This window comes from Parambassis ranga, chromosome 22 (assembly GCF_900634625.1).
Source record: "Parambassis ranga chromosome 22, fParRan2.1, whole genome shotgun sequence".
NCBI classification, from domain to species: domain Eukaryota; kingdom Metazoa; phylum Chordata; class Actinopteri; family Ambassidae; genus Parambassis; species Parambassis ranga.
Genome location: NC_041042.1, coordinates 3,558,440 through 3,572,130, shown reverse-complemented (window position 1 = coordinate 3,572,130; position 13,691 = coordinate 3,558,440). Strand labels below are relative to the sequence as shown.

Sequence of the window (13,691 nt, the reverse complement as noted above, 5' to 3'; positions counted from 1 at the left end):
TCAGATTCAGGCACCAGTGAAAATGTCCCTTTAATCGCTTTAACTTGTGATCACACAGTGCTGCTGTTTCTCTGCACTGTGCTGAATGTACAGCCGCGCAGGTTCACGCTTGTTGCTCGGACATTTTCCTCACCCCTCTGAGGGGAAGGCTGCAGTTTTTCTTTTTTTTTTTTCTACCTCTGTCGTTTTGATGCAGAGAGAGGCGGGCCGAGCCGGGTCGGGCCGGGCCAGGCTCGGCTCGCTTCATGTGATCCTGCAGGGAGGTGTTTAGCTAAAAAGAAACAGTTTTTCCAACATCCTGGCTGCATCATTTGAGAGCTGACCGTCTCCTCTCGTCCCACGGAGGGATACCGGCTGGCTTTTCTTTTTCATCGCGGGGGATATTTCCTTTACTTGTGCGGCTCATTCCGGACAGTGACGCGCTGCAGGTCTGATTATGGGAGACGCTCAGTCTGCGCAACGGGAAGGCAAGAAGGATGCAGCAGCAGCGGCGGCGGAGGAGGAGGAGAGCGGAAAAGTGGATGATGTTCAAATTGAGGGGAATATCGAAGACAAGGTATCATCTCATCTTTCCACGAGTCTTAATGGATTCAAATATCAACTTGGCAACAGTCCTCTTTACGCATTAAAACCTTAAGAGGCGCATTTATTTGTTATAAAGATCTTTTTTTAGTTGCCAGCTGTAAAAAATGCTGAGGCTGGGATTTGTTGTTGTCAGGGAGGCGCAGACGCCAACACATCCATTAACACCAGAATAAAGGGCCTTGTCTCTTTTTAAGTGCAATAAAGTGTGCACATCCAGTCATCCAGGCACAGAGCAGCTATTAATCAAATGATTAACTAACAGACAGGGTTTCATTTTCTTATGTTGCAGTGCAGGTGCAACATTCAGCCATATTTTATTTATTTATAAAAAAAATGAAAAAATGATATAAAAATGAAAAAGTTATTTTAAAACACTTTAAATGCACTTTTGGTTGGTTTGATGATGGAAGCTAAAAGTTTTACAGTGTTATTGTGATGTTGTGAAGGTTTGCAGTTACTGTAGATGAAAAAGTAAACTGCATGGGGGGGAATAATGACCTTTCATTCTTAGAGGAACCCAAGTAAAGCCCATGGGAGAGATGGAATTTCCCCTCTGCAGCACTCAGCAGAAGGCTACATTGATTATTTGTGTACAGCATCATCACCAGGTCACGCTGAGCAGGAAGTCAATTAGATGGTACTGTTTTATATAGAACTGAAGAAAGTTAATGATGCCTTTCAATCTAAATATCATGTCGACTTGATGGTATATTTGACCTTGCAGGATTACATCATTTTTAAGAGAGGGATGAAGGAAAAACATGCCACTGCTGCAAGTTATAAATACTACAATAATCTGATTTAAAGAACCGGCACACTGTGTCACTTCTGTGCACAAAGCTGCCTAACAGACGGTACTCCAAGAACAGAGATGTTCTCTGCCACTCAGATATATATTAGCTTCAGATAACTGAAAACAAAGACCTGCTTGACCACAGCCCATAAACAGGCCAGGTAAACAGTGAAGATCTGCAAACTGGCAAAAATCAGGTATAATCCTATTATAAAGCTTTATGTCCTGGCATAAAGTCTTAATAATGTTATTTTTGTTTTTTTACATCCACATGAGAGAAAAATGTATTAAAGTCAGTCCTGTGATTGTATGGGGTGGGAATTGACTGACAGTATCTGTAGCAGGTGAAACAGCTGTTTTTGTACCAATTTATTAATGTGATGGGCATGTTGTTTTTGTCCACTAACCCCCCATCAGACTTCCCCCTATACTAATCTGTCTCACAGTTTAGAGATTGAGACAATTAGGATTGTTTACTGTGAGCTACAGGCCAACATGGTATTATTTGTTCACAAAATAGGACTTTGGAGCCCAGGATAATCACAGAGAGAAGTGCTTTGTTTGTGTAGAAGCACAAATTGATTGACACATAGTTTGTTTGCTGCATCTGTTGTGTGTATTTGAAAGGACGATTTCTGATGTAACCAGAGGTACATTCAGTTTTGTGCTTTGTTTCAGCCTCTCAAAACCAACGGACAGATCTCTGAGCTGAATGGGAAAGCAGACAGCACTATAGCAGCAATTAATGGTCACTGTGAGGATGACATTGCTGCAGAGGGTGGGTATCACCGGTCACTGACAGTCAACCAAACAAATTTAACACACACTCCGTCACAACTTAAAGTACCAAAACCAAATCTAAAGTTACAAGTCTGACCCAAACATAGCTCTGAAAGACACATGGACAAACAAATAACACATTTTCCTGTGAGACCATGATAGTGTAAATAACAAAAAGATTTTTCTTGCAATCAGTGTGTTTCAGTAATGAATTTCTTTTCTGGTTCAGCTATCCTTTGTGCAAATGAAGACATTAAACAGACAGAACAGCCACTTAAAGGAGTCACAAAAGAAGAAACATTAGAAAATGCAGACATTAATGAAAAGACATTACCTGATGAAGTTGATGCTAATGAAGAAGCACCAGAGGAAGTGATCGAGATGGATGCAAAGCAGAATGACATCAATGAAAGTTTTAAAAGATTTTTCAGCAACATTGGGCTGAAACTAACAGTAAAAAGAGGCTCCACTGTTGAAATACCAACAAATGTGCCTGAAGGAGAATCAAATGAACCGGAAGAAGAAGTCAAAGAGGCTGCAGAGGAAATGAGAAGTGAGAACACTGAACAGAATGTGGACTTTAACACAGCACAGGAGGCTCATGATAATGATTCCACAACGTGCCAGACAACGACCGATGTCACATCAGACAACTTTCTAGAAAACGCAGAGGAGAAAAGTACAGAAACCAAAGAGGAAGTTCAGTCTGATAATGTAGAGGCCGAAATGACATCATCTGTAGGTGAAGATGCACTGCAGGGGGCAGTACCTGAAGAGGAACCACGTCCCACCTCTCCAACCTGTCCTGAGGAAGAGGTGATCGAATCTCCTTTGAAAAGGTTCTTTACAACTGGAATCTTTTCTGGTCTACGAAAGAAAAAGAAGTCAACAGAAGATGACGTGGTTGAGAAAGAGCTGTTGGACATGGGGAAAAATGAGGCAACTGAAGAAACTGTGCAAGACCAACAAGAGGCTAAAGACACTGCTACAGGTGTTGATGCAGCTTTAGATGAAAGTGAACTTAAAGAGGAGAGCTCTCTAGAAAAAGCTAAATCTGTGCCTGTGGATCAAGAGAAGGCAGCTGAAATTCTGAATTCTCAAGAAAAAGAAAAAGTTCAAGCTAGCCCCCTAAAAAAGCTCCTGTCAGGATCTAGTTTAAAGAAGCAGAAGAAAAGGCAGAAAGGCAGAAAATCCAGCAATGCAAAGTCGTCCGACTCTGGTGAACACGTTTCCGATCAGCTCCTGTCATCTACAGAATCTGCTGAGAATCAGAAAGAAGAAACTCCTGCACAACCCCCTACTGAGACAGCAAGAGAGGAGGACAGTGCATGGGCCTCCTTCAAAAAACTTCTGACTCCTAAAAAGCGTGTGAAGAAGTCCACTTCGGTCCAGGAAGAGACTCAAATACCAGCTCAAGTAGAAGAAGCGAAACCAAGTGAAGGAGAACAAATATCAGATCACAGCACGGAAGAAGGGAAAAAAAGGAAAGACTCCTCAGTGTCATGGGAAGCCGTCTTATGTGGATCTGGGAAGAGAAGAAGCCGAAAAACATCGGACTCTGAGGACGAAAGCCCTCATATTGATGATAATAAGCAAGACAGTGGACCTAAAGAGAGTGCAGAGTCACCACCAGAGAGTTCTGATGAGGTTCATGAGACAGACATTTTGTCTGCAAAACAAGCAGGAAGTCCTCCAGAGGATGATGGGGGGTCAACATGGAAGTCATTCAAAAAACTTGTCACCCCAAAAAGGAAATCAAAGGATGAGGATGAAAGCAAAGATATTGTACAGTCTGATAGTGAAGTTACTCAAGATGAGACCTCCTTTTCTATGAAGAAGCTCCTACCTGGACGCAAAAAAAGAAAGTCTGCTGAAAAGCAAGACCAAGTGTCTTCAGATGAAGCCGAGAGGGAAATAGCTTCAGATGATGAAGACTCTGAGACACCAGCTGTGGTTCCACTGTCTGAGTTCGACACAGCAGAGACGGTGGTTCAAATACAAACACAGGCAGATGTAGAAAGTTACCAACCAAAAGAAGGAGACACTGAACTCCAGAAGGACCTCATTGATGAGACCGCTGAGCCAGTCCTGCCGTGTGAAAATTTAGGAGCAGAAGAAGTCCAAGATGATGAAGCTTTAGCAAATGAGGTATCTAAAGTCCCCATCACCACTGAAGAGCCGGATGACCTTACAGAATCAATCAGCAAACATCAGCAACTCAGTGATATTCCAGAAGAAGGCCTCATTACAGAGACCATGGCTACTCCAGCCACAGAGGAGGGAAATAAAGATGACACCATAGCAGAAGAAATCACATCTGACGCCGTAACAGCTCCAGAGCCTGCCGACGTTACCACAGCAGATGAAACAGAGATGATGTCTGCAGTTTCCCAGTTATCTGAATCTTCAAAAACATCTGGCAATACAACACCAGTCCCAGCAGAATATGATGTGAAGGACACGGAGTACTTACTGCAGCAAGTTGCTGAAACCATCTCCCTAAGCCCAACGGCAATCCCAGTGTATACAGAGGAACCAAGTTCTGAAAGGATAGTTTGTTCAGTCTCCCATCAAATACATGAAACGTTCATAAAAGAAGAGCCAAACATTCTAGAAATACACAGAGGATCAGATGCAACCGCCTTTAAAACAGGCCTAAATACTGAAGCAATCGATGCAATCAGTGACCTTGCAGCAACAGCCCAAACAGAAAGTTTATCTGACATGAAAGAAGCCATTTCAACAGAAATTGCATCTGAGGTTCCAACTGAGGAGTTTGACACTGCTGACACTGCTGTAGATGAAGTTCACACGGTTTTAGAGGTGCAGGAAAGTATTAAGGAATTAGAAATGACTGATGTAGAGATGGCAAAAGTTGTCACAGAAGAAGGTTCTCTAGAACAACAGGAGAAAGACACCTTAAAAGCTGCCTCTCAAGAAGCAGAATTAGCTCCTGCAGAAGCAGAGGAGACAACGGATGTGAAGCAGGAATTCTGGATTCTGGCAGAAAAGGAGGATCAGATCGGCAAGGAATTTCAGGTTGAGGATGAAGCACCTCTAGTGGCAGATGAAGCACTGATAAGTGCAGAGGAGGCTCATGTTGAATCACTTGAAAAAGAAGTACCACCGTCACAAGATATGCCACCAGAGGAAACAGATACCCAGGAACTCAAAGAGACAGCAGCTGAGCATCTCTCAGAAGAAGTACAAGGAGCTACATTAGACTCAGAGGAAAGTGAACCACTTGAAAAGGAAGCAGCACTGTCAGATGACATTCAACCAGTAGACATAGAGCGCATGGATGTACCTGTTGAGCAAGAAATCAAAGAACCACAGACTGATGCTCCTAAGGAAGACCACTATGAAGTTACAGAAGAACAAGAAGATGTACAAGACGCTGCATTAGACTCAGAGGAAGATCAACCACTTGAAAAGGAAGCAGCACTGTCAGAGGACATTCCAACAGCAGACACTGATGAACCCAATGAGCAAGAAAATAAAGAACCACAGACTGATGTTGAACATGAAGAAATACAAGTACTGGAAGTTGTCAAATCAGCCACAGACTCAGAAGAGAGCAGTGTTCAACCACTTGAAAAGGAAGAATCACTCTTAGAGGACATTCCAGTTGCAGATATTGATACAGAGGAACCCAAAGAGACAGAAGAGTACCCCCCCGAAGTAACTGTTGAATCAGAAAACATAGAGCCACAAAGTGATGCTTCTAAAGAAGAAGTTCAAGAAGTAACAGAAACTGTGGAAGCAGAAATATTTGATTCTGAACAGGGCAGCTTTCAATCACTTGAAAAGGAAGTGCCACTCTCAGAGGACATTCCAGTCACAGATGTTGATACAGAGGAACCTGAAGAGGCAGGAGAGCATCCTCCTGAAGTAACTGTTGAACCAGAAAACAAAGAGCCAGAGACTGATGCTTCTAAAGATGAAGTTCAAGAAGTAACAGAAACATTAGACTCTGAAGAGGGCAGCGTTCAATACCATGATAAGGAAGTGCCACTGCCAGAAAGCATTCCTGCAGCTGATATAGACACAGATGAATTAAAGCAGTCAGCAGAACCAGAAAACAAAGAGCCACTGACTGATGCTCCTGAAACTGACCATTCAGAAGTATTAGAAGATGCACCTTCAGCCGTGTTAGATTCAGAGGAAGGTACTGCTCAGTCACTTGAAAAGAAAGTAACACTTGAGGATGTAGCAGCAGCAGAAATGGTTAAATATGAACCAGAGGAGGAAACTGTACCCACTGGAGTCAATGTAGAGCCAGAGGATGCTTCCAAAACTCAACACAGTGAAGAACCAGATGTTTTACAACCTGAACAAGTTGCCACATCTGATTCAGAAGCAGGAGGCCCTCTGTTACTTGAAAAGGAAGCAATATCTGAGGATATTCCAGCAGTGGAAACAGATGAACTAAAACATGTAACAGAGATCAATGTTGAATCAGAAAAAGAAGAAGAACCAGTGGAACCTGATGTAACTGAACCCGAGGCAGAGACTAAGTCTGCACAGAGTGCTGAGGAAAGCAGTGCTCAGGAAGATACATCAGAAGCAGCTCCTGAAAAAGAGACTGCATCAGTCACAGAAGAAATTGAAACCAAAGTTGTGGCACAAGTGGATCCGGCCTTAGAGATAAATGAGGATCAGAAAACAGAGAGCGCTGCACAAGAAGTAAAAGACAGCATCCCTGAAGTTGTAGACGAGATACAACCAGTATCTGCAGTTCAGGTTTCCTTTGTCAATGAAGAAGCAAGTAGTATTCAACTGTTAGAGAAGACAGTATTCTATGAAGAAACACCAGCACCACATGTAAACAATGCCGGGGTCTCAGATGAGCCCACACATGAAGGGCATCTCTGCGCAGTGCAAGTTAATACTGAGGGAGAAAAAGTTGGCCAACTTCCAGAAGCTGAGACAAAGACTGCTGCAGCCAAACATGCTGTGGTTGCACAAGTAATCACATGTAATCTAAAAGATGTTTCGGCTGCCATACCTGATGTCTTGATTGAGAAACCCTCAGAAGTTCGTGAACCTATGATAGACAAAGTGGTAAGTGAGACAGAGCTCAAAGAGACAATCGAGACTGCAACACTGCTGGAAGTGAAAGACAGTGTTACAGAGACTGCAGAGGAAGGCAATGCAGTCATCATGATGCACGTGCCAGCAGCAGAGTTTGAGGACAATCACAGAATCCAAGTGCAGGTAGTCGATGTAGATATCAAATCAGCTCAGAATATAGTCGACGCAGTAATAGAGGTAGGAGTTACAGAAACCAAAGAAGTCATAGACGTGTATCAAGAAAACATCGATGAGGTGGAAAATCAATCAGCCACAGCTGAAATCGAGGCAGATGTGACTAACGAGGAAAACAAGGTGACTGTTCAAGAAGTCACTCAACATGTAAAGGAGAGCTTACCAGAAACAGCACCTGAACCGCTGGCTGCCAGTATGGAACAAGAAGGCAAAAAACAAGCGGATGCTGTGACAGAGGAAAGTGAGATGGTTGAATCAGGTGAATCAAAGGTAGTGGAGGGTCATGAGGTGATGAAGGACAGCCCTGAAACATCCATGGAAGGACAAGAAGAAGTGACTGCTGCCATCAGTGATAACTATGAAATTACAACTGAAAACCAAGAGTCTGAAAGTTTTAAGCAGTTATCTGATTTCCCAGAAACTTTAGATGAGTTCATCCATGATCAAAAAGAGGATTTGGAAACTAAAGCTGAAAAATCAGAGATGTACGTCCTTGCACAAGAAACAACACAACAGTTAGCTGTGAAGAAAGCCAGTGAAACCGACACAGAAAGACAAGGACTACAATCTGCACAGAACCAGATCGTTACACCTAGTAATGCTGCATTAGCAGTGCCACAAAACACTGGGATCATCTCATCAGTTGGTAATGTAGAGTCACCTTCAAGCCTCTCTTTAGAATTTAAACTCAACATACAGTTCGGGGGTGTAAAGGCACCAGCACCCCTACCACCTCCGATAGAGAGAACTGAACCTGTGAAACATACTGATGTGTCTGAGGTCGGCATTCAGGCCGTAGAACCGGTAGAAACTGTCAGGCTAACAAATGCAACACAAACAGTGGAGAACGAGAAACAAGTGGAGCTAACGGAGGTCGCCGTTCAGGCAACAGAAAGCCAAGAACCAGCCTTAGACTCAACTGAAACAGCTGTGATTGCAAATCTGCCAGTACTTCTGGATGTCGGCATCCAAGTCATGGAAACGGCAGAAACGGTAGAAAAAATCCAATCAACTGAGAGAGTGACCCCGAATGTCCAAGCTGCAGAAATAATTCAACCAGTGAGGCAGACAGAGAGGAGAGAGGTGTTCCTGAGTCTGCCGGAACTCTCTGAGACCTGTGACCAAGAAGCTGAAGAGGAGCCAGTTAAACAAACTGAGGAGGAAACTGACCAGGATGTGTGGTTAGATGCTGAGGAAGACATCCTGACTCAGGAGAAAACAGAGGCGCCCCCTCCTGTGATGGAGGAGCCGATAGAATCGCAGGCAGAAAGCAAAGCAGAGGAAAAAGTAGAAGCTGAACATGAGTTTGAAATGGCACCAAATATGAAGACTGAAGAGGAGGATAACCAGCAGGAGGCGCACAGCGCTGAGGGGCTGTGCGATGCTGAGAGCGACAGCGAGGACTTCGCCGTCGCCCTCGAACACCCGGAAGTTTCAACTGCAACTGTCACAGCAGAAGACTGGGATTAATGCAATGCAAATGTCACTGACTGGTAAGTGTCATTTTCAATCATTTATCCCTTTTTATTAAGTAATACAGTGAAATAAATCAATGACCTGCTGTTGTTTTCTTTCTTTGATCAGGTTGGACAATCAAAAGGAAGACAAGGTTTTAAAAAAAAAGCCATAAACGCTGTTTGTTTCACATTATATTGAACCAAAATCAGCTCGTGAAACTAGACAGGACTTGTATGTTATCAATATTGAGGTGTGTGAATTATGACAGAGGTGTATGACCTGGCAGGTGGCATGTTGTGCGATTTTAGTGGCGAGACTAATAATCACATCAGGTCTGTCCAATCACATTTAATAGTATGTCATTAGTAAGATCATTCTTTTCTTTTATTGTCTTTTATGGTTAAAAAAAAAAGTAATAATGTGTGTAATCAGATAATTAATCTTTTTTATCATATGTAGATATTTGACTATGTTACATCTATGCTCATCATTTGTTTTCCATCCATTGTTTGTTTCATTTATGTTCAAAGAATCTACAAACAGGCAGCCCTAAATACAGCAAGAATATTTGGTATTATTATATTTTATCTTGTACATAATAACTGTTCTGCTTACACAGGATGAACGATGCGCTTTTTCAGAAAACAGTTTCTATTGTGAGAAGATAAGAGAATAAAAGCATGAAGAGAGCATGGCAGAGGAAAGGTAATATTGGAAGGATAAATTAATGCTATATTTATAATTGTAGTCAGCAACGCCTTAAACAATCATGGCAGCTTTACTTATAACACTTTCATGATGAGAGAAGCTCGTCACAAGCTGTTTTGTTGTGTCCTTTTTTTTTTTTTTTGCACATACTCTTCTTAAACTGATGTCAACTAATGACTAAATGCAAAATATAAATCTAAACGTTTATTTGTATTTATACATTTACCAGTGTTCTATTAATAAAATATTATTTTATTTGAATTAACACACGTTACCCTCTTGTTATTGCTTGTGTACTGCAGCACAAATTAAACAAAGAAAGTTCTCTAGTTGATTCTTTTAACCAGCAAACATTTAAAAATAAACTCTTTATTGCATTTGCTATAACACAGCACTCACAGGTGGAGGTTGGAGATCTGTCACGTACGTCCTTTAACAAAATGCAATCTTGCATACTAAACAAGACACAGAAGTAATGAGACAAAATTCAAAAGTCAGGAGAATATTACTGTAGTCAGGTAATCCCAAGAGGTTTGAAAGTCCCACTAATGTTTTGTCGACAGCAGTAAACATCAAGTATGATGAAGGACAGCCCTGAACATCTAATGAAGATGCTCAGCAGCCGAAGCCTAAGACATTCAGAACTGTGTAGGTCCCCTTCATGGTTTCGATTGTTTCATATTTCACTGTTTGAGTACCTGTAAGCTTCCTTTTGATCTTGGAGCAGCAGTCTAGAAGATCATTTTAGCAAGTTCAAACATAACCTGCAAGCAAAACAAGTAAAAAAAAAGGTCAAAATTTCTCTAGGTTAATAAAAACGCTGCATACTTATAGGTCGTTACCTCGATGGTAATGAGGATGACTATCATCCACTCCAGCCTCAGGCTGTGCTTCTCACTCAGGTGGCTCCTCATCAGGTCGGTCAACTGCGTGCAATGTTCCAGCTTCTCGTTTACAACCTAAAAACCACAGAATGTGTTTTAAGCGATGTCAAAGATAAGGCAAGTGGCTCTCACCTCATATCATTTACTTTGACTCTGCGGTTGATGCTGAGGAACAGACATGTCTTATCATACAGTTTTTCCAGGTTTTCTCGATCCCAGTAGAAGTCAGGTGTGAGGAGCAGGTCGGACCTCAGGTTTATACAGTGTCTGTGAGGGGAGGAAGTGAATAAAATAAAGTAGATGAAGTAGATATGACAACTGAAAATACCTTGTAGAGTTACTTAAAGTTGGATATATGCTCAAATGTTAATCAAACACCAAACAGGCTGAGAGCGATCTCTGCATACCTTCATGCCTTTCAACTGTTGGAGGTTTTACCAATGCGAACACAGGCCCTAGTACTTGTTTGACCCTAAATCTATTTCTGCTTTTACTCAGGTCTTCTTGCTGGTTAGCCAGAATTAGGTTTTGTTGATCACATCAAGCTGCACACTGAGCTGCTATTTAGAGAAAACTGAATTTACCTTAACGTGAAAAGCTCTCCTATCTTCTGCATGACCTCTGCAGCTGACAACTTAACTCTTTTACCAGACTTCAGCGTCTGTGGGGGGGAAAATAAATCAGGGAATTAGCATTAATGTTTTAAAGTGACACCCTTCACATGCATCATCTGCCACACAAACAACCATTACACACATTGAATTATTTATATTTTCTTGCTGCTTTCTGTTAGGAGTCCACTGTACCTCTGGAATTGATTGAATTGACTCTACAAAGTTGTCTAATGACACCTCCCATATTGCCAGCTTGACTGGAAAAACAAAGCCAGAGGTTAGGCTCAGCATTGTGGAAAATCACTTTGATTTTAAAGTTAAGATTCTCACCAGACAAACATAATGCATTTGAAAATGCAAATTTCTCCAGCACCGCATCGTGCAGATCTAAATCGTCACTCAGCATAAAGTTGCCGCGCTCAAGCCGCGTATTTCCCCTGAGGAAGAAAAGATTAAATTTTGAGAAGGAAGACAAGAGTCTGAAAGAACGACTAAACCAAATGAAGACTGTCATACTCTCCAAGTGTGTAGTTTATCTCCTCATTTTCCCAGTGGACTAATGCTACTTCATAAGGCTGGATCTCATGATGTTCCAGTATTCTCAAAACCTTTTTCATCTATGAGAAAAAACATTTTTTTAAATTGCCAACTAATTAAAGTTCACTAGAACTACAGCTGCTGTAAATATAGACATAACAACACATAGCAATATTTACCATTTTCTCCTCAACATTCCAGAAAACTACTGAGCCTTCCCTGGAATTGAAGATTGTGAAAGTCAGTCCAGGGAACTTAATTTAAGACTTGCTAAAGAACACAGATTACTGAGTCACACACAAATTTGCCTTCCTATAATACAGTAAAATCACTTTAATAATCCTTTACATCACTGATTAAATACTTCACTCCTACCTGAAGAAAAATATTAGAGCATTGTCATCTGGTTTTGCAGCCACATCTGTGCTTATCACCAAAACATGTGAGGCATCTAAAATGAAAACATGATTATTATAAAAGTTGCTTCACATCACACTGGAGTTATAATCCATGAGTTTAAGTCTGCGGTCATACCTCTTGGTAAAGCTACCTCCTGGAAGCCCTGGCTTGTCAAGTCATGACAGAGAGTTGGCAAATGGTACTGATCTGCTGTTGCAAATGCAATACACTGCATCATATCCTACAGAGATAAACATGCTGGCTTAGTAACAGAACCCAAAAAACTAAATTAATGTTAACAAATCTGGTATGAGGTCGAATCACCTCGTCCTCTTTGAGGGAAGGCTGATTAGCCCGAGAGGGTTGTTTTGTCCGTGGTCCTTTGGGGGCTCTTTTTCCAAGCACTGGTAGTGGTTTTAAACTTGGTTTTAACACTGACTTGACAACATTGGTGGAATAAAAACACGTCTGTCGACTACTACAGTTACTCAGAATCCTGGGTTGAGTGAACAGAGCACTGCTGAGACTTTTGAATCCACATCCACTTATAGCAGGGTGACTTCTGTGCATGTGCTGTTGATAAAGAGTGTTCTTTGAGAGGATCCATGGACCAGAGTGAGTCCTTGGTGTAGATTCATACGTGCATGGCTGGGTAAACTGGGAGAAAGCGGCTGAGGCAAAGGTGCAGACTGGTTTGCTGTCTGCAGGCCGATGAGCTCCCAGTCTGGACCACAACATCCGGAGAAGCATCTTCCATGGACAGCTAAGCTACAACAACAAGTGCACCTTCAAGTTGTGTTTAGACTGTTTAAACATGTACAATAATATCACAGCTCTATAAGGTAACATGTTAGTCTGATAACTATTCCATTCACACCCAACGACTTTTATTTTACACCTTAAATTCAATATAAACACAAAATATAGACCAAAATTAGCAAGGCTGACCTTGACTACATTGGTTAGCAACATCTTTACTAGTCTCCTGGATGGCATTTAAATAAAATATAAGAAAATTACACATACAACGATTACAGTTCTACATTAGGCGCTGACTTTTGACTGCAACAGTAGATGTGTGGTGGTCAACGTGCTGCATGTCAGTGTGCAAATTGCTTTAGCCACAAGCTAGCTTACCAGTACGTGAAAAAGAAGCGACACGAAACAAGTCGGTATTAAAATGATTCAGTGAGTCAGAAAACAGCGGAGGGGTTAAGTGGTGAAAGTAAAACGGAGCAGTAAGGTTAACATAACGACATGACAGCTCAAGGAGGCGTGTTCGGTGTGTTCGGTGTGTGTTAATAAAGTTTTTACCGCTCATTTCCGTGTTTTGGATGACGTAACAACACGGGGTAGGTGCAGCCCCCGAGTGCTGACTTGCAGGTTGAGGTTTCCTAGGTTTAAAGCGCTCTCTTTTCACATTTAATCAGGGTAAAACTGAAATTTTAGCGCCAAGTAAAGATTATTGCGCTTTTATCGAGTAGAGGCAGAATTTAACCTGAGTGCAATGTGGAAAAAAGTCAAATTTGCCATTAACTTGCCACAAGGAAACACAGGGGTGCCACAGAACGCAGTCTTTGCTATTATATTCATGTATTTTGCATGATTAGACAACTAATGAAAAGCTTAGCATGTTACTGTAAGCATCCCTAGTCTGTCTATAGC

The 13,691-nt window shown here is 41.7% G+C and overlaps 2 protein-coding genes across 3 annotated transcripts; one reads left to right on the top strand and one right to left on the bottom strand.

The window, feature by feature from the left end:
• The first annotated feature begins 436 nt into the window (after nucleotides 1–436).
• Nucleotides 437–9,569, top strand: akap12a (A kinase (PRKA) anchor protein 12a). The gene is made up of 5 exons (XM_028396342.1): nucleotides 437–556; nucleotides 2,057–2,156; nucleotides 2,388–4,715; nucleotides 4,812–8,919; nucleotides 9,011–9,569. The coding sequence occupies exons 1-4, from the start codon at nucleotides 437–439 to the stop codon at nucleotides 8,894–8,896; spliced, it is 6,633 nt and encodes a 2,210-aa protein (XP_028252143.1). The 3' UTR covers nucleotides 8,897–8,919; nucleotides 9,011–9,569.
• On the bottom strand, nucleotides 9,457–13,327 carry rmnd1 (required for meiotic nuclear division 1 homolog). 2 transcript variants are annotated; one of them, XM_028396341.1, is made up of 12 exons: nucleotides 13,164–13,327; nucleotides 12,351–12,789; nucleotides 12,162–12,267; nucleotides 12,003–12,078; nucleotides 11,807–11,846; nucleotides 11,607–11,707; nucleotides 11,421–11,527; nucleotides 11,283–11,347; nucleotides 11,061–11,137; nucleotides 10,623–10,743; nucleotides 10,435–10,551; nucleotides 9,457–10,356 (listed from the first exon to the last, which is right to left on the bottom strand). In XM_028396341.1, the coding sequence occupies exons 2-12, from the start codon at nucleotides 12,774–12,776 to the stop codon at nucleotides 10,324–10,326; spliced, it is 1,269 nt and encodes a 422-aa protein (XP_028252142.1). In that variant the 5' UTR covers nucleotides 12,777–12,789; nucleotides 13,164–13,327; the 3' UTR covers nucleotides 9,457–10,323. The 2 variants fall into 2 exon arrangements, with proteins under 2 accessions (XP_028252142.1, XP_028252141.1); XM_028396340.1 differs by having other exon boundaries at nucleotides 9,460–10,356; nucleotides 12,351–12,794.
• Between the last annotated feature and the right edge of the window lie 364 nt (nucleotides 13,328–13,691).